The sequence below is a fragment of the Plasmopara halstedii genome, assembly GCF_900000015.1.
Source record: "Plasmopara halstedii genome assembly, contig: Scaffold_110, whole genome shotgun sequence".
Classification (NCBI taxonomy): Eukaryota; Oomycota; class Peronosporomycetes; order Peronosporales; family Peronosporaceae; genus Plasmopara; species Plasmopara halstedii.
The window spans coordinates 1,827,641-1,850,229 of NW_020187031.1; the positions used below are offsets into that span (position 1 = coordinate 1,827,641).

Consider the following 22,589-nt stretch of genomic DNA (forward strand, 5'->3'; position numbering starts at 1 on the left):
AGGGGATCTGCTGCCAGCAATAACAGTTCTCAACTCCTAGACAAAGTGTATCAACTCCTTCTTGCCATGTCGGGCAGCAAGGAAAGGCGATCTCACATGATATGCCTATTTAGGTTACGAGAACATTTGCTGACGCTTGGACTCCTTCCAGGAGGGAACGCAGCTTCAACCGAAGCACCACACGGGAGTGCCCAATCTCGCGCTCGACTCCCGAGCTTGGAGATAGCTAGCGCCAAGCGCTGTTGCTCGTTTTGGAGCATGGCAAATGCCATAGCCATCTCGGGCTCTTCACCCAGAGTAGGAGACTTTCTCCATCCTTACCCTCGAAAGTCTTAACGCTCACCATGAGCGGCCTGGGTCGGAAGGAATCATTCGTCGTCGATAGTGGCGTCATAGACGCTGCCGACACTGACAGCTTCTGCTGTAAGTTCTCTCACAGAGCATTTTTATAGCTTGAAAACGCATCTAGGCGCGCACTTATGGCCTGGGGCCCTTGCACAACGAGGTGCTCCACGCCCTCAGGGCCCAGCAGGGTCATCACTTTATATTAAGCTCGTCCTGCATGCCCTGGGGCAAATAGGAAGATTCCTTCATCCTCACAGAGGTTTCGTCGTAACGACTCAGGCGTAGATTGATATCAAGTGCTATCAAGTGCAGCAGGGCTGCCGTAGCTCCTTGCTTAGAGGAATCTAAGCTAAGGTCACCGACCTTATGTTCTTTCCAAGAACCAGGACAAGGATAGCGGATCGCATCCGCTACTTTTATGTACTAAAACCTTTCGAATGCAAACGAACACTTCTGCTCAAAAACGAATCTGTATTTAATAGTTTAGTTGCGCCAATGTCTAATATCCTATGTCTTCGTAATTGGTATTGTAATACCTAATTAATGTAGTAATATTACGATGCATTACTACTGGCAATTTGTCACGGTGTAGCCATACCACTGTGTGATTACACTAACTTGTGTAATACACACTAACGTGCCACAAACACGTCATCTTTTCTCAAGTCGCACATTAGTGATTATATTAATAAAATAGTATCAAAGTCATCAGTAGTCAAAATAGTCGCTGCTATTATTTCGACTCTGCTTATTGGATAAAAACTCTCATGTTCCTCTTATTATTCTTGACGTAAGTCATGAACGACACGTCGTCGTCTTTGGGAATCACATTGGTCGTTGCAAGTGCTAGTGTATTGCTGCTCTTTTGTCTAATTGTCTTGTGTGCAAGCCATTGGTGTAATAAATCTGAAGACGTTGGCATTAATTTGGTGGATTTGCGCTCTTTTCAGCTTCGTGAGGATTTGGTGGACACAACTTTAGATGCAGGTTGCAGCGAATGGCAATGTATAGTTTGTGCCCATATGAATCATCCAAACCACGAAACATGCCTTCTTTGTGGTACGTCGGTTGATTTCTCGATGATGGAAGAAACGATTGAAGACCCAAGTACCCATAAAAAGACACGAATGGCCCGCACCACCTTTTTGGGTACCGACAACCACACATTGCTTAGTTCCACGTTATTAGAGAATTTAACTACAAGTTTTAACTTAACGACAGAAAGTAATGGCGATAATGAGTCGAGAAAAGGGTTGGATACACTACACAAGGCCAATACGTTGCCCATTTTACTCAGCGACTCATCCTTTGAAGACTCTACTGAAGAGATCGAAGCTACTACGAGTATGAGACAACGTGCACTGCGGTACCGACGATTGAATGAGATGGAACTGAATCAGAAACAACGAGGTGCAAGTCGAAGACGTTTATGGCAACGTGTACCATTATCCAATGGTGGATTTGTGTGGGTCCGTGCCATGGACACTAGTACTGAAACCACGGATTCCTTTATTTACAAATTGCGCAACGCTTCATTTTTAAGGAAAAATTCCGGGTCAAAACAGTTGCATGGTACCTTAGCGGAACAATTGCATCGAAAAAATGCTGCGTCCATGGGTTTTTTCACGGAACTTAATGCAACTGGTACTGCTGTTTCGTGGCATAAAATGGACTCGATTGCCCTTGATATTGTTGATAAGAATGAACCAAGTGGTACACGAGCATTAGACTTCGAAGGTATTCTTGCTATGACATGGCGAGAAAAGAAACGGTGGTTTCTAAAGCAATTGACGCTTCTAGCTGTACCATTTACTGTTTCTGTACTTAAACTTGATGTACGTCGAAGTGCCATATTTGAAGATTCTGTACCACAATTAGCCGGACCGGATGTCGAACTGTCGAGAATGCATGAACATTTAAACATTACATTTATAAATGAACCTGCATTAGATGCTGGAGGCGTATTACGTGAATGGTTTGGATTAATTTGCCAAGACATATTTAGTGCTAAGCGTGGTCTCTTTGTGACAACACATGCCGAAGATTCGAGCTACTGGATCAATTCAGAGTCCTTGAAATGTGTACAAGAGGATCAAAATCATTTGCAGCTTTTTACATTTGCTGGACGATTGCTTGGGAAAGCCATTTTAGATGGTCTGGTGCTTGAAGTGAGTTTATCGTTACCATTGTTAAAGCATCTACTTGGTGTACCAATTACATTTTCTGACTTGGAGTATCTCGATCAAGAACTTTTTAAACACTTATGTTGGGTACGAGATCATGATAATGTTGAAGATTTATGTGTGACGTTTAGTCTTCAGACTCCATCGGGAGAGACGGTCGAGCTTAAACCTGATGGTGAAAATGTCGATGTGACGGATGAAAACAAGATGGAGTATCTTATGCTTGTTTTACGATATCGAATGCTCGATAGTGTATCGGAACAACTTACAGCATTACTTAGAGGGCTCTACGACGTCATTCCAAAGGCACTACTAACAATTTTTGACTATCAAGAGCTTGACTTTTATCTCACGGGATTGCCAACTTTAGATGTGATCGATTGGCAAAACAATTGTCGTATTCGACATGCAACTCTTGATAGCGAGTCGGATGAAATGGAGCGAGAAATTGAGGTGATTGAGTGGTTTTGGGATGTCGTTGGGTCATTCACAGACGAGCAGCGAGCTCGTTTATTACAATTTGCTACTGGATCTTCTCGTGTTCCTGTAGAGGGATTTCGAGCACTTACAAGTGCTAGTGGAATTGTTAATCCATTCACCCTGCAGATGGTACCGCTCGGTACACCTCCGCTTGGACTGTGTCCACGAGCTCATACGTGCTTTAATCGCATTGATTTGCCCATTTACGAAAGTAAAGAAGATTTATACACATATCTTTCTCTGGTACGTTTAGCAAGCTTAACTTGGTTTTTAAAAATATTTTGACTTTTTTCTTAGGTCATTCAAATGGAAATTACTGGATTTGGTTTTGAGTAACGGAGAGAAGGAGCTCTTGACTTGAAAACGAGAGAACAGAGAAGATGTGCGAATGCATGATGTCTGCTTGTCTGCTTGTCTGCTTGTCTGCTTGTCTGCTTGTTTGCTTGTCCGCTTGTCTGCTTGCCATTTATCGTTTGATTACTTCATCACTGACTGACGAATCTGGTGAACACGCAGGATATATTATCTGCTCTTTCACATCCTTTTTTGAATCGACTTTAATTTCTGAGCGAAGAATGGTTCATTAAAAGTTATGGGGTGAGCTGTGATGATTCTCAAGTCTAAAATTTCAATGATAAAAGCTCGTCTTTCTTCTTTTATAATGCTTTTGTTAATTTTGTCAGTAAAGTGGATCTAGGCAGTTTGAAAGATCCATATAGATACTTGCATTTAATGGTACATTTAATTCAATATTTGTAAAAAAGTTGTCGTTGAGAATGTATGCAATTTAATACTATGGCTAAGATTTCTGTTCACTTTATTTTTGAAAATTTAGCGTTAGGTACGTAAGCCCACGCTCATGCCAGAAGTTTGCGCTTACATGACATAAAAATTAATCAGCAAGACGTGTAAATGATGATAAGGAGTGAAAACTATTTATCATCTGATAACAAATAATATTTTAATTTCAAGCTATCTGATAGCAAGATTGTAACCAGCGAAACTTTTCTTCGCGCTGCACAACGTTTACTGCGCTGGGCATAGGCGAGGATGGTGGAAAATGCTTTTGAACGGGAATATAAAGCTGTCAATTGTTGAGCTTTGACACTCTCAAGCTACTAAATGGTTTGTAAGGAACCGTAATGAAATGCGTGATAGTAACAAGCGTCTAGCGTACGAAGACACAAGCGCTAAAAGATTGGTTTTGATGCTTAGATTTAAAATTATCGGCATGCTCTTAATGGTAAAGTACTACCCTGAAAACCGTTTAGCAGTCAGCCTCTGCATAGCATTGTCTCGCGTAAAGGTGGCGTGAGTTGCAGGACTTATCGTATTAAAGCTACAAAATTTGACAATTTCTACGTAAGCTTCTTTGCAATCGTCATAGCGATAATGCTGAGTACTCCAATAGTGACGATGTGACATCCCGTACAAAAAAGATTGCTGCTCAAAATGTTGTAAGGGGGCCGTTCATAGGGAAGCATGGGACAGCCAATATTTGAAGTAGCTTTGCGCAGATGACCCATTTCGATGGCACTCTGCGCCCACTCGGTTCCATGGTTATGTCCATTATCCGAAAAGCCTGCGCGATCCTTGGCTTGCTGTTCATTAAGTACTGTAAGAACACCAAAAAGCACGGGTACGCCCGATTCTAGCTGCACACGCATGATGCCTTGCGAAACGGCCTCACAAATATACTCGAAGTGCATTGTGTCCCCTTTAATAAGCGTTCCCACACAAATGACGGCATCTAGTTTTTGCGACGCGATGAGGCGACTGGCAGCGTATGGCAATTCGTAAGCGCCTGGTACATCAACAATCACAATGTCACTTTCGGTCACTCCTGCACGTAACAGCTCCGATTTGGCGGCTGCAACAAGTGAATCCACAATTGTAGCGTTCCATTTCGTGTGTACAATGGCCACGCGCAAGCCTGTGCCGTCAATCTTGCGACTACTAAGCGCTTTAAGCGCATGTTGCTTGATGATTCCAGTCATTGCAATCTATTAAGATTGTTGCTTTAATTTTAATCCGCATACCCATTTTATGCTCGAAAATTACTATTGCTATTTTACGCTTCTAAGGTCTTTGACGGCACGAAAAAATCATCTCTTCGAGCGAATGTTTTACTGTTGCCAACTACATTGCTAGATTGTCGCATCCAGTGTGCATGATTTGTCGAAGCGCTGATGAAGAGTAATTGAAAATCAGATGCTAGTCAGCAATACTAATTTCCGAAATATCTCGTAACTGTTTCACTGCAAAAGTAAAGATTTTGATGGAAAAGTATTGAAACACACAGGGACATACATCAAATACCTTCAAACGCAATCGCCGCATGTAATGGGTATCATTAGTAATTTGTGAAGGAATCAATTGATGGTTCACCAGAAATTGTGTCCTTTGAAGACCAGAGGCAGAGTAGGATACAAGGAGTGAGCTAACCGGATGCAAACGTCGTCCAGATGCAGTTTTAGTCACCAAACGTTTCACAGCAACGATAATAAAACGTATTTCACAATTCATTCTCCGTAAAAGTCTCCTCAGTAGCAGCAATCAAATGATAAGAGATAAGTCGCGCTGCTGGTATAGTCTAAATTATTTCCAGCCTCGCTTGTACCCTTCATTATCTACCTCCCCAAACTTTTTGTCATTCTAGAGAATCACGAGTTCGGTTTGTAAGTAAATTCCACACAAAAACAAATATTCACCTCTTACGTACTCGTGTTTCTTCTTTCCATCCTTGTGTGTCATTCACTTTCTTCTGCTTCCCATCCTTTTGGAAAACTCGCCAATTGCCAACTCGATGCTCACGACGGTCGGTTTCAGCCCACGAACGCTCTCGCTTGAACATGTTGACAACTTTCGCTTGCTCCTTTTCTTCCTGTTCAGCCTCCCGTCGACGCTGAGCTGCTTCTCTTTTTTCAATATTCACGCGTCGATTTTCAATCTCAGCAAAAGCTCGCATCACAGCCTTCTCCACTGCATCCTTCAAATCGCCCAGTTCACTTTCTTTCACGCCCTTTTTCACTTTTTGCCGTCGTTCCTTTTCCACATTTCTTGTAGCAGTTTCTATCGTGCGAATGCACATTTTTCGTCGGTCTTCTTGAGTAATAATGTCATACGCCTTAGCCACCTCTTTAACATAAACGATATATTAAATTTCAAGCAGCAAAATGAAAAGCACAATACTTTATACCTTCAAATGCATCACGAGCCTTAGGATTGCGGCATTTGTCTGGATGTACTAAAGTGGATAACTTCGAAACATTCATTAGCATACTTTATTCCAATAAACGTTAAACACTTTATTTACCTTGCGATAATGCTGCTTCATATCTTCTTCTGTCGCGTCAGTATCCAACATAAGCACTCGATATGGATTTAAATTGATCCATTTATAATGGGGTTGCAGTAGTCTCTCAACTTGTACGTCGGAGGTCCCAAAGTCAACGATTTGCTTCTCTTTTTCCACCTCCTTTTTAACACAATTAACGTTTTCTTCCAGCTCTTGCACCTCTGACATAAACTCGGCCAGCAGTGCGTCCTCGTCGTTAGTTTCCTGCTGTTCCTTCACCTGTTCTTCCGCTTGGTTTTGTTGTCGTTTTTTTTCGACCTCCTCGCAAAATCTTTCCTCTTCCTTTAGTCGCTCTTTTAAAATCCTACTGTGCTCTTGTCCAGCTGCATACACCTCCTCTGCTGCCTGTAACAAAGACTCATTCTCTGGTTCCAGCTTAAGTCCCGCATAATACGTTGCACGAGCTGCATCAAAACGCTGCAAAGCATGCTCGGCCGCACCCTTCCGACTATAGCCTTTCCACCAATCCGGTTTAAGGTCAATACATCTTTCTGCGTCCTTCAAAGCCTTGCCACGTGCATCTCCCATTGCTAAATATGCAGCTGAACGATTGCTGTAATATACTGCATTATCGGGATCCAGCTCGATTGCTCTAGTGTACATTTCCACTGCATCAGCATACTTCTTTAAAGCCAGAAGCTTATTACCCTCGGTCTTAAAGCTCTCGGCCTGGACTACCCACTCTTCGGACATGATCGGGCGATGTATTAGAAGTATACCTACCACTGTGATATGTATACATGTACGGAAACCATTCATGTTATCATTTTGAAATTTGCATATATTTAGGTCTAAGTTCTCAGTAAATAAACCTGATACGTGCTAAATCTGACTTTAAATCGAATTGATTGCTAAACGTGTTCAGTTGCTGTTGCTGTTTGTAACCTGTCGTATAATATGTTTGTCCTTGCCACAAAAATATTGTTGCACGGCTGTCGCACCAACGTGTATTTTACCTGTTGTTGCACGACTGTCGCACCAACGTGTATTTTACCTTTTGCATGTATTATTAGCGGACGGGCGTTTGCGTGGAAGATGAAACTTTCCGAAGTCTAGACAAACGCAGAGGAATAAATGTCTGATAGCATACTTCGTAATGGCGATGCAAACAATGCGCTTTTTGATAATGAAGAAACATATCTCGATCCCAACGCAGAGAACGACATTGACAAGACCTTACCGTTGATTGACAAAAGCGATAGACTGGATAGTGGAGATAAAATGTTTTACCAAGAGAGCGGCACAGTTGAAGAAGAGCACTATACCTGGAAACGTGCTGATAAAAATCAACAATCAAATCAAAGTCCTCACGGCGTCGAAGAAGCTGACAACAATAGTGAATTTAGCAGCCAAATGGACGAGAGAATTGCTCGGATTCTACCCACTGGGATTGATGATCTTCCGTTATTTGCAGACGAAAAGAATCGCGAATTGCATGCGCAAATTCGTATCAAAGAAGCACGATATGATACTGTTAAGCGAGAGTTCACTGAAACTTCTTCTCGCGTCGAAATCTTGACGGAGCATTTGAAAAATGTCAAGCAAGAACTTTTGCATACTCAAGCATTGCACAATGCTAAAGTTCAAGAAGTTGCGAGTGAGGATCACATGCAGCAGTTAGCAAAACGTGAAATAGACAGAATGGCTCAAGAAGTTAAAGGATTTGATGCAGAGGCCGCTGAGCTAGAGCGCAAACTTGTAAGCTTACAAGGTTCGCTATTCAAAGGCAACGAAGCCATGGATGCGTTTAAATTGCAGATGAACTGGAAACAGGACGAGATGGAACAGTGGTCCGTAGCAGCGCGTCAAAAGGAAGAAGATGCGATAGCGCTAGAGCGTTTCAGACGCGCTGATGAGGCTCGCATCAAGGAATTAACGATGGTTTTGGAAAAGCTCACGCAGCAAGCAGCTCGCGCCAAGCGTGATGTGGACGATGAAGCAACCGAATTGCAAGCAAAACAAATCGAATTAGACAAGACAGCAGAAGAGTTTCGTTCTCTTCATGCAGAACGTGCTAAGCTCGTGGCACAGTGGCAATCTACTCTTGAGGCAATGCGAGCCCGTGATGAAGAGATTACGCAGGCAAGTGAGCAGTTTGCGCTTGCACAGCAAGGTTTTAATAGCCAGCAAGAAGTGCTTGGCGAGCAGAAACGCCGATTGAAGCAACAAGAGGCGGCCAATACCGAAGCTGAGGTACAGTTGGCAGGCAAAGAACGTGCGCAAGGCAAGGCTCAGCAAGAACTGCAGCTGACTGGAACTCGTCTCCAGGCGTTTCGCGATCAGGTAGCAATACTGAAGGGTGAGCTCTCGAGTACTGTGGCTGCGCTAAATCAGCAACGCTCGACGAATTTGAACCGTGATGATCGGCTCGAGACGATGAAGCAAGAGCTCGAGGCAGCGAGAGCACGATTTAAAGGTACACGGCAAGCTCTGGGTCGTTGCCGTGACTCAACTATGGACGCTGAAGCTCTTGCAAAGCAGGCTAAGATTGACTTGGCTAATTCAGAGAGTGAAGTCAAACGATTAGACAAGGAAATTACCTCACAAAAGGAGCGAATGTTTCGAAAGAGTCAGCAATTGTTTGCGTTAAGGCAACAGGAAGCGAATCTATCAGCGGAATTATCAGGTGCCAAATCCGCAGCGCAAAACCTACGAGCGAAGCTGCGAGCACTTGATGCACAGGCCTTGCGTCAACAAGAGCTCGTGTATAATGGTGAGTTCCAGATCCAGCAAATGGAGCGCAAAGTTTCTCGAGCAAGTGGAGAGCGCAGTGCAGATGAGACAAAGGCGTTGCAAGCTCAGGTTCAGGTATTGCAGACTGAGCTTGACCGTGTCAAAGCCGAACAAGTCATGCTTGCGACACAGTGTAAGAAACTCGAAGAAGAGCGACGCGCTCAAGAGCGATCTCGAAAAGCATTGCTAGCGCAACAAGAAGAAATGAATGCTCAGATTGCCGAAAATAAATTGCGTAACGAAAGCTGTGCTCGTGCACTCAAAGTAGCTTTAAAAGAGAAGGAAGAGCTGACTATTCAACACGATTTACAAGCACTTGAGGTGCGTCGTCTTCGTAATCTACTTCACGCCCGTGCTGATGAAGTTTTATCACTTGAAAACCGTGATTTTCAATTAAAAAAAAGTATGGAAGAACGCAAGCGTGAGATTGCTACACACCACGAGCTGCAGCGAGCTGCAAACAAAACGACTGAAGACGAACGGCATCGTGTGTCCGTAGAGCTTGCTGAGAGAGAGTGTCGAGTGCGCAAATTACAGGCCAAGTTTGAGACGCTTTGCAGAAAAGGAGTATGCGCTGGCGACGAGACAGATGAGGTTGGCAAGGAGAGAAGTCAAGCTTATTTTGTGATTCGAGCAGCCCAGCGTCGCGAGGAGCTTCAGCGTGAGGGTGACGAACTTGATGACAAGATTCGCGTAGCTGAAAGAGATGTTCGGGCGCTCAAAACGACCCTGACTCATTTAGAAGAACGCAACTCGGCTTATCGTAAAAGTTTTCATCGAGCTGATCTCGTTGGTGATGATGCACAACGTCTTGCTACGCTGGAGGCACAGACGAAGATGGCAAAAGATGCGTATTTCAAAAAGAAGAAAGAATTAACAAGAATTGAGCTTGAGAATACGAGCGAGAGTCAAAGCCTTCATGAAGTGGAGACAAGACGTGAATTTGCTCAATCCAATGTCACTCAACTCGATGGTGCGTTAACACAAGTTGAACGCGAGGTCGAGACAGAGCGAAATAAGTGGGAAAAGGTTGTTAAGAAACTTGAGCGTCAGATGCGAGAGCATCAAAAGTCTGTCAGAGTGTCAGATGACAGTATTGGTTTTCGTACGAAGGAGCAAGTGATGCTCGAGGCATTAGAGCTTAGAGAAATTAGTGCGAGCTTGCTGTTCACAATGGGTCAGCTCGCACGCGAGTTTCCTGAGATCGGAGATTCTTTGCAGATAGCTGTTCGAGATGCAGGGATGCACATCCCGACAGTTCCGCCCAGTCGAAATGCTTCATCAAGAGCAAATAGCGTGGGTTTGCCTCGCCCGATGTCAGCACGCAGTGACAAAAGGTTGAATATTATCTTACGTATTTATCGATTTGATTCAACTCTAACATTGTACGTTTTAGCGATCAGTCTGTGCGCAGCAATAACTCATATAAAAGCAGCAGTAGCAATGGCTCTGGAGTCCGTGTTGCAGCCCCAATTAACAAGGTCCATCTTGGGTTTTAATAAAGAAATTATGTCTGTCACTAGTTATTTGCCTAAAATTGGTTTCTTTTGGTAAATTAATAAGCAATTTACAAGGAATAGCGAATTACATCTTTTTCGAGCATCAATGTACAATATTCATCGTGAATTTTACTGACATTTTCAAAACAGTTTCTCAGTGAGCATTTATGTCGCGGACAAAGGTGCGGTCGCGGCCTTTGAAGTTTGAATCTGCAAGTCTGATTCGTATATAAAATATATTCCGTCTTATTAGGAAGCAGTGGTAGTGCTGCTAGATGTTGGCGCGTCGATGCGCATGCCGCTTCTTGAGCGCATGTCGTATCTTGAGAAGAATATATCGGATATAGGTGATGATTTGCAACATACTCGTTTTGCAGTAGCGATCTCTGCTGTCGAAAACATTATACAAAAAAAGGTTGGTACTCCTCATGTATTTTAGATAGCTTATTCGTGCTTAGATCTGTACAACATTAGCTCTTTTTCAAGCCAAAGGACGAGATCGGCATCATCGCCTATGGATCAGATGGTTTGGCTTTCATTTGACATCGTTACATGCACTGCTAAGCTAAGTGAAAACCGTACTCATTACACGAATTAGAAACTGATAATCAGCTAAACGAGGAGCAGGGAGACAACGAGTATCGGAATGTGCAGGTGGTAAATTCGATCGACTCGCCGACATTGAACATGATCAAAAGACTAAGGGAGCTGAAACCGTCTAAGGGTGCAGATACGAAGGTATAATACTCTTAATTTAGAAATTATTTTTGCACGCTCAATAGCTGTTTTCTGTTGTTTATAGGTGGATATTCTAGATGGGATGATTGTAGCACTTGACTTGCTGTTTCGTCGGACGGATGGTAAGAAATATGACAAGAGGCTTCTGATTATCACCGATGCAGCAACAAAAATTACAGACGCAAGTGATTTGGAGGCGGTCGTGACTATGATTCAGAACTTAGAAGTGAAGCTTCAAGTGATGTAAGATTTGTAGTGAAAATATTTGTTCACGCTTTCAAACGCTCAGGTTAATGATGTACAATTTAAGTGGTTTGGACTTTAAGCACACGACGCTGCAGCCAAAAGATACAACGTTGGGCAAATATCTGAATAAGACTAATATTAAAGATGAAAGTATGGGAGCTGGTGTGAAGGACGAACCTATGGAAGCAGCGAATCAAGAAAATACTAACTATCACACTGTTAAGGACGAGGCATTGGATACAGACTCATGTCTGGATAATGTCAAGGTAAGCCTTATTGAAAATAATGAGAATCTGGAGAGTGAGCTTAATCTTTATAATGTACAGACCGAAAACGAAAAAATACTTGTTTCTGTAGCGTACGAGGTAGGCGGTGAAGTGTCGTCAGTATCAAAACGGATGCAGCTACTTGCGCAAGGAATGAAAAAGACGGTGACTCTGACAACCAAGTTTCGAGGTCCATTGGAGTTTGGTGATGCACTAAAAATCCCCGTCTACTGCTACCTGAAGACCAAAGTAGCTACATTACCGACTCTATCGAAAGAATCACAACAGAGTCATGAGAAAAAGACAGCAGGAAATGTGAAACTTGATCGCCGGTATACCTCACCTCAGAACATTGACGAAGAAGTCCCTCCTGATGAACGGGTTAAGGCGTATTGCTACGGCTCGGAGAAAGTTCCTTTTGCTTCCGCCGACATGGAGTTCTTTAAATTCCAGACGGAGAAATCACTTAAGGTTTTAGGATTTTTGGATCGATCTCAGATCAGCCATTCAATGTTTGTTACTGCCACTGACGTGTTTGTCGCTGAGCCGTTAAAGCCACATGCTGCGACGTGCTTTGCTGCACTGATTGATGCAATGGTAGAGCTTGACCAAGTGATAATTGCTCGCTTTGTCCCACGAAAGAATGCTGCACCGAAGATTGTGGCTCTAATTCCCAATGCACCATCATCTGGTGAAGGAGAAAACTTTTACGCCATGTGGTCCCAGCAGTTGCCTTATGAAGAAGATTTGCGGAATTATGAATTCCCTCCATTAAAGACGCATAAGTATACTCCAACAGATGAGCAACAGTCGCTAACGGACAGACTGGTGGATAGTCTAAGCATCCGCGATGACAAGATCAATGAAGTGGGTGTGTGTTTTAATCCAATAATTTGGCGTTTCTTCTACGCCGTGTCCGTGCGAGCACTGGACGAGTCAGCAGGAATACCTCCGCTGCCATCGTACATAGAAGCAAGCTTAAAGATGGATCCCGTTCGTCAAGAGAGCATTTCCGACCTTATCGAGAAATTTGGCGACGCTTTTCAGTTGAAAGAAGCAGTAATGAAAGCGAAGGATCGAAAGAGAAAATCATTTTGGAGTGATGTACCAGCTTCTTTGATCAAGGAAGAAGATCTCAAAGAGGAGCACGTCGAAAAGGTGGGAGATGCGGATTCAGACTTGGAATTAGACTTGGACGATCTCTTGGATAGCCGAGATACTACTAGTGTTGGTTCCATGAATCCCATTGCTGATTTTGAGGCATTAATTCAATTTTCTCAGTCAAAGGAAAGTCATCGTCAACAACTGACAACTGCAGTTACTGGCATGGAGAATCAAATTGAAAAGCTTTTGAGCCAAAGCAGCTACGACTTTTACCCTAAGGCTTTGCAGTGTCTTACGCACTTTCGCAAACGAAGTCCTGAAATCCAATACGCTGCTCAATTTAATGAATTTCTGACAAAATTAAAGGTCAGGTTGTCGGAAGACTCGGACGCCTGGAAAACTGTCAAAAACGCTGAGCTTACTTTGCTAAGTTATGAAGACGACCCCAGCTTAGATGTATCACCCGCTGATGCACGCGCCTTTCTACACGGCGAAGAGAAATTGGACGTTAATCTGGCTGCAGCTTCCTTGTCGTCACAAATAGAGGCGATAGAGAAGGAAGATGACATGTTTGCCGACTTTGAGTAGTCAGTACAAAATGGTTTGGCAATTCAACATATCCTAATAATTACAGCAAAAATGTTGCAAATTATGCTGCGCCTGGAAATTCCGCCAATGGGTCGTAAAACTTTGTGGGTGCTTTTCGACGGCCAGAACGCCGAATACTAATAAATCCATCTTCGTCGACCAAAGGTTCTGGATCGTCCTCACTGATAGAAGTTAAAGTCGGCTTACCATCTTCGGCATTCAAAATGTCATCATTTTGTGTCCTGACCTTGGCAGCCTTGAGGTCAATGGGAATCAGCGATTGTACCTGCTCGTGCATAGCCTTAACACGGTCGTACTGTGCTTTCTTGCACTCATCCGCCAAGACCGTGAGTAGTGTCGATATTTCCTCAACGCTACCATCTTCACAAATCAGCCCAAATTCTGACTCTACGTAGCCACCAATATTGTCGGACATGGCGTCGGCGTATACTGTTTTGTTGTATTTGAATACATTTAGAATCTCCTCAAGCAGAATTTCATACTTTCGACGAGTATCACCACCACCCCATTCACCTTCTATTGCCATTCGCAACGCTGTCCAACGAGCAAGTACGAGCTTTACACTATATTCAAAATAGTCCCATGGCGATTTGATTGCACCCGCCGCAAATTGTTCCGAGTGCTCACGAAGTGCTCCGAGCAATATGCTGTTCATGGTTTATTAACTTTTTTTATGATTGGAGAGCATTTAATCAAAACATCGACTATTACAAATTTAAAGTTAATGTACTTTTATGTCAAAATGAGAAAATTTCCATATGACAATTGTATTATAATTCACGCGTGGTTTACTACTTAAGCTTAATGAGCCATTAGATCTAATGAAGCGCTGACGACGACGACATACCGGACTGCCGATTAAAAGATTCGATACTAACTCCACGAGATTCACAAAGTTCCGTTTCGCGCGCTTGTCGTGTCCCTTTTTTCTCCTTAAGGTCCAACCGTGCATCTAGCATGAGTGCGAACTCAACGGCTTCACGTGCCGTCGCCTCAGCATCTTCGCGTGCTTCAATCGCAGCGGTAAGAAGGTGTCTAGCTTCATCAATTTGTTTCTCCTGTTCCCGCCCATTTTTACGCAAAATACATATCAAATCAATGAGATCAGCAGGAGACGACCAAATCACTGATTCAGGCAGCAATGGATCGGCAAGCTCCTCCAAATCATGCTTAGCCCTCTCCATTTGTGCTATTGACATATCATTTTCCATACTCTGTGCCTGCATCATGCGCATCTCAGTCGAGCGAATGAATTCCCGAAATTGTTCCATTTCGCGCTTATGTGCCTCCTCGCGCACCTTAATTTGTTCCATTCGCTTTCGAGATCGTCGTGGGTGCAATAGCTTTTCAAACGATCGACCTTCTTCTTTGATGCTGACAGAAGTATTGTAACTGGTTGGTGAGCTGCTGACATTACTGGAGCTATAGCCTGCAGACGATCGGCTCGCTCGACTTAAGCTACGACTGCTATGAGAGTGCTCCATGTGTTCAGATACTCGACGCTGCACTTCACGCTCGCATTCAAATTCTTTTGCCTGTTTGTACATGTTAATCTGTTTCTTCATATTCTCAAGGGCCTTCTTAGTTCGAATTTGAACTTCCCGCTCGATTGTTTGCTCCGCGGCAATTTGCTTCCTCGACTGCTCTGCTGTTAATTCTTCAAGCTGACGAAGACGAAACTGAAACATTCTGTATTCTTCTGCACCAAGTCGTACAACACCAGCACTGATAGAGCTCTCAGCTCGGCTCCGTCTGCGTGCACCGCTATCAGAATCGTCGTCATCCCCCGAATCTTCATCTTCCAAAGCCAAGACCATTTGTTGAAACGCGCGACGTGTTTGTAAAACAGCTACGTTGGTCTCTGTCATTCGAGACGTTCCTGAAGTGCCAGAAGTTTGAGAAGCTGACGAGAGAGTAGAATCATCTGCAGATACTGGGGTCACCTCCGAAAGAGGCATGGTAATCGTCGTTGACGTTTCGGAAATTCGTGCATTCAACAGACTGCGGCTGCTAGACGATCGTACCGGCGAATTCGTAACATGAGGTCCGTCTCCTCGAGACGACTGCATTCTATGAGAACGTTCACTTCCTCTCGAGTCGCTAGAACTGGATATGATGCTGCTTTCCCGAATGTCGCTGTTGGCACGATTCTTGTATGACATGGAGCACTGCAGCTGACGGTAATCGGCAAGACTGTTGCGATTGTTGCGCGAAGTCTGTTCACCACTATGTCGACTGTTGCGAAGAGCACGACTTTGAGATGACGTAGTTACCGAGTCCCTCGTTACAAATTCTTCCGATATTTCCGTGTCGTTCTCTCCACCTAAAAAGTTCTCGTTGAGCGTGGAGCTGATACTGTGAATTGTTGAGGATGAAGATCGAACCGAAGACGAGAGCTTAGACACTGGAGCTTGAGATGTCTTAGAAGTGAAGGAGTCCGATATTACGATACTTTGATTCGGTTCGTGTATAGTCGGCTGTGTCTGGCGCCGTGCTTTTCTATCCGTGTGGTTTCCAGTGACTACTTCAGCTTCAGCGTCCGACGGGCGGTGATGCTTGCGCAGCGAAAAGCGGTGCGACCTAGACACGGCTGATCGAGAGAACAGCGGCATATAGATGGAGCAAGCGCACTACGTGAAGGGGTAAGGTAGTACGCTTGAAGGCTTATGTGAAAAAACCTTACACGTCGAGTGACTCGCTCGAAATAGAGTCCAGGAACTTCGATTGAAGACGTAAAAGCTAAGACTATTTTCCCGACCCGCAAGAGCGGGTAGGAGAGCAGTATGGAGAATGGTACAGCCCACCTGTGTCTATTGCTAAAAAACAACTGGCGTTGTGTTGACGATCCAAGGAGTCTTTGGCCAATGAGATAATCGAATGTCCAATCGTCCAAAAAATATAAGACTCGACGTGTCGACAGATGGATGTGCAGCAACGGGCAAGCGGCGAGACGAGCGCACGTCGCTCACTCGTTTTCTACGTTTCAGAACAAAGTTGTCGAATGTCTAAAATATAAATATAGGGCAGACGTGCCAGTAGTGAAGGTACCACATTACATATTAAATCAAATTATAGAGCGCAGCACCGGTACATATTGATATGGGGACTTACAGCGGATGATTGCGACTAATGAAGCGTGTCTGCATGGAGCAGATTTAACTCGGTACTAAGTGTATGTGATAAAAGTGATGAACTGGGCGGCGGAAGAACACATTGCTTTATTTGACTATTGTGTCACGACATTATCATCTTGTTGAACTAATTGTAAGTTTATAGAAATGACGGATTTATTGATTTAGTTGAAAGGCTAACAGGTCGCCCATCCGTACGTGCGGCAAAGTCCCAACAGCTACAGCATTTCAAAATTGTGACACACGATAAGTTTTCGTATTAAACGTCGGCAGCACATGACCGCGTGATACTCATAGTCGACAAAGCGCACGTATCGCAGACTCGCGATGCTTTTTTGCTTGAACTATACGCGAGTGTCCACCGCCGCTTCGAGCAATTTCCACAGACGAGCAAGCCGCACAATCTTTGATACAGGAAAAAAAAGAGTCAACGAAGATGACTCTAAATGTTAAATACACTGGGTGTACCTGCAGTGATGGCGTGGTCGATACACCGCGAAGCTGTGCGTACAGATCGTACAAACGTTTGAGACTTTGTCAAACATAAAAATAGGAGCCAACGTCGCCATCTTGAGACTGCGCCGACGCAAGTCTAGCTCGTCGCCTCCCGTGATGCAAAGCGTCAGCGCACGCACCCATTCTTCCCTTTCTGCCAAACTGAGCGCTTCAAACACGTACATTGTCTGTGCCTCTGTTTTCTATTCAGTTCAAAGCAGAGGAACGAATGAGCAAGACGGAGACTGACGACAACCAAAAAATAGTTGTAAAGTTGAAGTAGTTGACTGACCGTATCATGAATGAACTGAAGACTGAAACATTTCTCTTTCTTGAGAGGGGCCACCTCGCACAACTCAATGGCAATCGTTTCTTCTGGTTGCGCAGCTTTGAATGTAGCGCCCAATGAAACTGTTTGTAATGTCAATGTAATCCAAAGCCGGCGAAGCTTTTTGCTGACGCTACTGCTCGGAGTCAGACAGGAACTCGTGCCATTCCCATTTCCACCGGTTGCCACGACGCCCCCAAAGACATTGAGCCATCCATTCTTGATTACAAAACCTGCATCTAATTCGTAGCCGCTAGACGCATCTTCATCATTATCTGCGAGGATCTCGGAACGGACGCTGGCACGACGCGGATGTGTCTTGCCTCGTAGGTTTCGTTCAATGCACTCGCTAATGTCCGCTGTCCACTTCAATTTGTCTTCTTCTGACTCAGTCAACAGAATAAATGATTTTAACGGGGAAAAAAAGCAAAATGCGCTTTATCGATTACATCAGAGCAAATTATTCGCAATACATCAGTCGCTAGCGATAAACACGTGCCACAAGAACACAGTACCCACTTGTTTGAGCTGGCGGCAGACGTAATTACCCCCGGCATCGTATCTGTAGATTCCGCTACCTTGCACTCCCACAGGTCGATCAAGCGAAACTTTTTCTTATTCAAACCACCTTGACGCCCATAAACCATTGCTGGCCCAAACGATACACGCAAGTATTAATGCCACCATTAAACACATTTTAAAAGTTTGATGACGTACCATTCTCAAGAAGCACAAAGTAATATGTCTGTACTTTGCTGCGACAGACTTTACGCAGCATTCCGTCGCGAACAAAGTGGCGGCCCGATAGATCAATTCCAACTTTCGTGCTCACTTTTGCGAGCGTCCGTGCATTCTCACGTCGCTCGCTTATGTCTTCAATTTTGTCGGCCACTCGATTAACACTGTTAATAGCTGATTGTAGCGGTACAAAGTCCACGTGTTCATGTGGCGTCGATTCTAGCAACTCTTGTAAAAGCATCTTGTAGCGCGGGATACGCTCGACAGGCATATTGAGGTATCGCCGAAGACGATTTGCATCAGCTTCTGGAGGCAATTCACTCAGGAAACCAGCAAACTGAGTCGAATCCAACGCCGTAAGAGCATCACTGTGGCGGCTAGCGTACGACGTGTAGAGCTGCATCAATGGAGCATACGCATGAAATATAGCTCCAGCACGATGCACTCGCACCCCACCAATATCCGGGCCATCTTCTTGTGTATGCGCTCCATGACCAATCGGACTCGTTTCTTCAAGATGACTCGACAGATGGTCTAGAAGCTGCTGATTGAGTGTGTAAATCTGATCAACACTATTAAAAAAGATCGACAGATCTGCATCCATGACTAAAGTTTTAGGTGGTGGAGCAGAATTCGATGAAAGCGACGATGCTGATTTAGAAAAGGCAGTAGCTGCAACAAACGAGATACTTAACGACGTTCCTACGAACCAGCACAAATAAACAAACCTGCGTCAATGTTGCCGCTGCTTCCGGCGCGACGCCGACCTCGACTTGAACTTGTCACTCTACCGGGTGTACTCAACGTTACCCCAAGAACGGGGCGCAGAGAACCTCTCCTTTTTTTCTGGCGATGGCGGTGCATTTGTCGTCCTTCAAGTTGGCGTAGCAATAGGGGTTGAACAAATAAGCGAATACATTCTCCTAAACATTGCACATAGCTTTCTTCGGAGCGGATGATCTCCTTTAAAATCTGACGGCGGCGACGTTCTAGTATAACCATATCTCTATCCTCTCCTGTCACCTGGGCGAGATCCATCGACAACTCGGCATCCGTAGTACAGCCGCGATCAAGGGATGACATACGTCGCCCTCTAGACGTCCCACTTGAAACTGAGCTAGCCATCAAGGAAACTGATGGCTGTCCGCTACTAGGAGGTAGACTCATACTGAGACTTAAGATGCCGCTCTGTGCCAAAGACCCTGGAAAGTCTGTCGCCCGCGAGCGCCGCATGCGATGCAAAGCCTTGTCTGCGGAGCTCTGAATTGCCACACGCCACGCAACCTCTTCCTGAATGAATGAAGCACACAATATCCACTCAGTCTCACGCACTGCGGTCATTGCGTTTGACGAATTTGGTGATGAGGATGGCGCCGATCGAGATGAAGGTGAAGCAACAACCAGTTCATTCAGCGTAATTCCAGGCGGTATAACAGATTCACGTCGACGAGACACCGCATCTCCTAAACGACTCACAGCTTGTTTTAACGGAGAAAGCTTGCTTTTGTGTGGTCGAACTGAAGCCTGGCTTGTGCGCACTTGCACGGGACTTGCTTTATGCTGGGTCGATTTTGTGCCGCCAGTCTTGTTCTTAGCATCAGTCTCATCGTACTCAGATGTTGAAATTTGGAAACAAAAACGATTTTTGTGCACTCGACTGTCTGAACGGTGGATGACAATAGCACCAGCAAGATTGAGCTCGTCCGTACAGCTCCGTGATGTACTACCATATAAACTTGCAATACCACCACTTGCGGCAGCATTAAAACCTTGACCGTTTCCTTTCGAGTTCACTGGCGTGACGCTTGCTGACCCTGTTTCAAGCGTGAACTGCTTAAGTACACCTGCACGAAGCTCATAATAATGCTCGGTCCACTTATTTAATCTTCGACGTCGTAGTACACCACGGAACTCGACAACTCGTGACAGCCAATGCATAGCAATCTGACGTACAAAATCCAGGATCAAAAAGCATGGACTACAAACACGCTCAGTACGTGAAGATTCGCCCACAAATAACGGCGCACGTCCTGACGAACACGTATCACACACGACTGCTCCACAACGCCGACAATGATGCTTTCGTCGATAGTAAGAGCGAAATGATGCTTTGCAGTTGGTGCATGATCCAGCAATTTCATCAGGAATCCAAAGAGCAGCTGCATCAGCAGGCCCTTCGCATGACTCGGGGTTGTTGCAATCGCCGTCGAGCTCGTTTCGAGCTTTTGATTTCCTCTGCGTCTGCGCTTCTGTGATAGCACATGCAATTGCGTCAACCCACTCTCGCCGTGAGTCTGGGGTCTCTGTAAACAGTATAAATGTTTTTTCTCGACTTGTAACGACAAATCCGCAGTCTTTGCGAACGCGACGCTTTGATTGCTGATTATATAGCGCTTGAACTATAGCAGGCAACTCCGTTTTAACACCCACAGCTTTTGAGTTTAAATGAACAATACGCCGCACACGGTAGCCACCATTTATCTGCACATTACTGTACAGCAAGATGTCGTTAAAAAGATGAATCATAACGTCTTCCTGACGCTTAGTCGACATTTTGATGAGTTTGCCAGACTTGAGAAGCCTCCTGTCAGCTGTAAAGAGCGATAATTGTCCCGCAAATTTCTGTTGAGCTTGCAAAACCGTCTCAAGATTTTCTTGACGTCGAACAGTCTCGTTAATACCGCAAGCCACACGACGTATTCGACTCACTGCCTCGGTAAGAAATGCAGCATCTGGATGCTCTGTTGGCGTGAGCTCGCACAATCGTTCCAAAAGCAGTTTGTAACGTGGGATTCGCTGGATTGGCATAATCAATAGACTCTCGAAAGGTTTAGTCGAACCGCTTTTATCTCGACAAGATTCGAGGAACTGTGAAAAGCCAAGACGAGCATCACGCCGAAAGTTCTGCAACAATGCAGACACTTCTTCGTAATCCTTAGCGTAGCCTCCATAGAGTTTAAAGAGCGGTGCGTACCGACAAAAGACTGCGCCAACACCTTCCGCTTCGCACTGGACCGCAACTGCCACGGGACTTTTAACGCTTTTCTTCCGTTTGTCATTGCGAGCATTTGCAACATTCGTCAGCTTTTCTCCCCTTCGCTGCACAATATCTTGCAAGTCTGCCAGTAATTTCGAATTGAGCATGACAAGCTGGCGCAAGTTGTTAAAGAAGACGGCAATTTGTGCATCTTCCATAATGCGATGTGTTTTGTCCTCTAATGCCACAATATAGTGATCATTTAGCGTACAGATGTCACTTACGTAGCTCTTTTCCGTCTCGCAAATTTCTTCAATAACGAGCGCACGAATTTTCGTCTGTTCAGTGGTTGTAGTGTCCACATCATTGCTGTCTTCTTGGTTGTCTTCGTTATCTGCATCATCTGCATCTTCTGCATTGGCATCGTCTACTTTTCCAGTCTCCTGATTATCGTTGGACTGCATCGTTGTCACAGGCGGCACCCGATCCGATCTGCCGTTACTAATGAGATCATTCGGATCAAACAACACAACACCCCGCGTTGTTTTCTTCCGCGAAGCGGTGGTATTCTCGCGATGACGCCGCGGCCCAGCTTCAACCGCTGCCACCGCTTGCTGCTGGCCGCTCATTGATGAGTAACTAACAATAATGGACGAGCGCGCCTTTCCGCACAACTACAACTTAAGTGCGTGCTGAATACAGTCGCGACCGGTGGGCCAAAACGGGTCTTCTCTTCTTTTTTAAACTACACTGATGGTTGAAAGCTGTCGCCTCCCCTCGTCTACCTCTGACTTCAACATCCCAAGTAATAACGCATATCTTATTATTAACAAAATGTGGAGATACGGGAAATTTGCTTAGCCGAATTTGGTCCAGAACAAATTGGGTCACCATCATTTTTTGGATAGAAAATTATACGTTCCGAAAATTCTTGCACAAATGCTTGAATCATTTTTATTCATCCGAAAGATTTTATATATACACGACAGCGACGCAATGGCAATAAAATTTGAGTGGCGGCAAAGACGACAGCTCTGATACCAGCTCAACCGTCGACGACTTAAAGACTTAGCTATAGGAAAGGTAGCACGTACTCAAATGTCGACGACTCACAGTCTCTATGTTGAGCTACAGGTGACACACCCGTGATTGGCAGACGCACCCGCTGAGTCTTACTGGAGTCGGATGGCTAGAGACGGGGGGAGGCTTTGCAGCGAAGCTGCCATAGCTCTTTTGCTTAGAGGGAGCCTGGTGCAGCGGGGCTGCCGAAGCTATTTGCTTAGAGGAATCTAAGCTAAGGTCACCTGTAACGGGGTTACATGAGAGTGACCCGTCACTCTCCCAAGGGAGCTGTGGTGT

The 22,589-nt window shown here is 44.7% G+C and overlaps 7 protein-coding genes across 7 annotated transcripts; 3 read left to right on the forward strand and 4 right to left on the reverse strand.

The window, feature by feature from the left end:
• Positions 1 to 1,142: 1,142 nt before the first annotated feature.
• Positions 1,143 to 3,344, forward strand: PHALS_00369 (hect e3 ubiquitin; the record flags this gene model as incomplete). The annotated part of the gene is made up of 2 exons (XM_024730969.1): positions 1,143 to 3,251; positions 3,306 to 3,344. 2 exons carry the CDS (start codon positions 1,143 to 1,145, stop codon positions 3,342 to 3,344), a joined length of 2,148 nt encoding a protein of 715 aa, XP_024572418.1.
• A 1,022-nt stretch (positions 3,345 to 4,366) lies between these two features.
• PHALS_00370 (-dimethyl-8-ribityllumazine synthase) lies at positions 4,367 to 5,005 on the reverse strand (the record flags this gene model as incomplete). The annotated part of the gene is made up of 1 exon (XM_024730980.1): positions 4,367 to 5,005. The coding sequence occupies one exon, from the start codon at positions 5,003 to 5,005 to the stop codon at positions 4,367 to 4,369; it is 639 nt and encodes a 212-aa protein (XP_024572419.1).
• Positions 5,006 to 5,222: 217 nt separating this feature from the next.
• PHALS_00371 (Predicted molecular chaperone (DnaJ superfamily)) lies at positions 5,223 to 7,059 on the reverse strand (the record flags this gene model as incomplete). The annotated part of the gene is made up of 6 exons (XM_024730991.1): positions 5,223 to 5,258; positions 5,328 to 5,550; positions 5,629 to 5,663; positions 5,731 to 6,146; positions 6,208 to 6,268; positions 6,325 to 7,059. The coding sequence occupies 6 exons, from the start codon at positions 7,057 to 7,059 to the stop codon at positions 5,223 to 5,225; spliced, it is 1,506 nt and encodes a 501-aa protein (XP_024572420.1).
• Positions 7,060 to 7,440: 381 nt separating this feature from the next.
• Positions 7,441 to 10,598, forward strand: PHALS_00372 (uncharacterized protein; the record flags this gene model as incomplete). The annotated part of the gene is made up of 2 exons (XM_024731002.1): positions 7,441 to 10,436; positions 10,496 to 10,598. The coding sequence occupies 2 exons, from the start codon at positions 7,441 to 7,443 to the stop codon at positions 10,596 to 10,598; spliced, it is 3,099 nt and encodes a 1,032-aa protein (XP_024572421.1).
• Positions 10,599 to 10,765: 167 nt separating this feature from the next.
• Positions 10,766 to 13,540, forward strand: PHALS_00373 (atp-dependent dna helicase; the record flags this gene model as incomplete). The annotated part of the gene is made up of 7 exons (XM_024731013.1): positions 10,766 to 10,780; positions 10,852 to 11,013; positions 11,073 to 11,124; positions 11,197 to 11,336; positions 11,401 to 11,579; positions 11,647 to 11,848; positions 11,909 to 13,540. The coding sequence occupies 7 exons, from the start codon at positions 10,766 to 10,768 to the stop codon at positions 13,538 to 13,540; spliced, it is 2,382 nt and encodes a 793-aa protein (XP_024572422.1).
• A 61-nt stretch (positions 13,541 to 13,601) lies between these two features.
• On the reverse strand, positions 13,602 to 14,216 carry PHALS_00374 (Uncharacterized conserved protein; the record flags this gene model as incomplete). Its single annotated transcript, XM_024731025.1, has 1 exon — positions 13,602 to 14,216. The coding sequence occupies one exon, from the start codon at positions 14,214 to 14,216 to the stop codon at positions 13,602 to 13,604; it is 615 nt and encodes a 204-aa protein (XP_024572423.1).
• A 163-nt stretch (positions 14,217 to 14,379) lies between these two features.
• Positions 14,380 to 21,859, reverse strand: PHALS_00375 (hypothetical protein L914_14026; the record flags this gene model as incomplete). Its single annotated transcript, XM_024731036.1, has 6 exons — positions 14,380 to 16,191; positions 17,217 to 17,390; positions 17,480 to 17,951; positions 18,035 to 18,164; positions 18,233 to 18,925; positions 18,982 to 21,859. The coding sequence occupies 6 exons, from the start codon at positions 21,857 to 21,859 to the stop codon at positions 14,380 to 14,382; spliced, it is 6,159 nt and encodes a 2,052-aa protein (XP_024572424.1).
• Between the last annotated feature and the right edge of the window lie 730 nt (positions 21,860 to 22,589).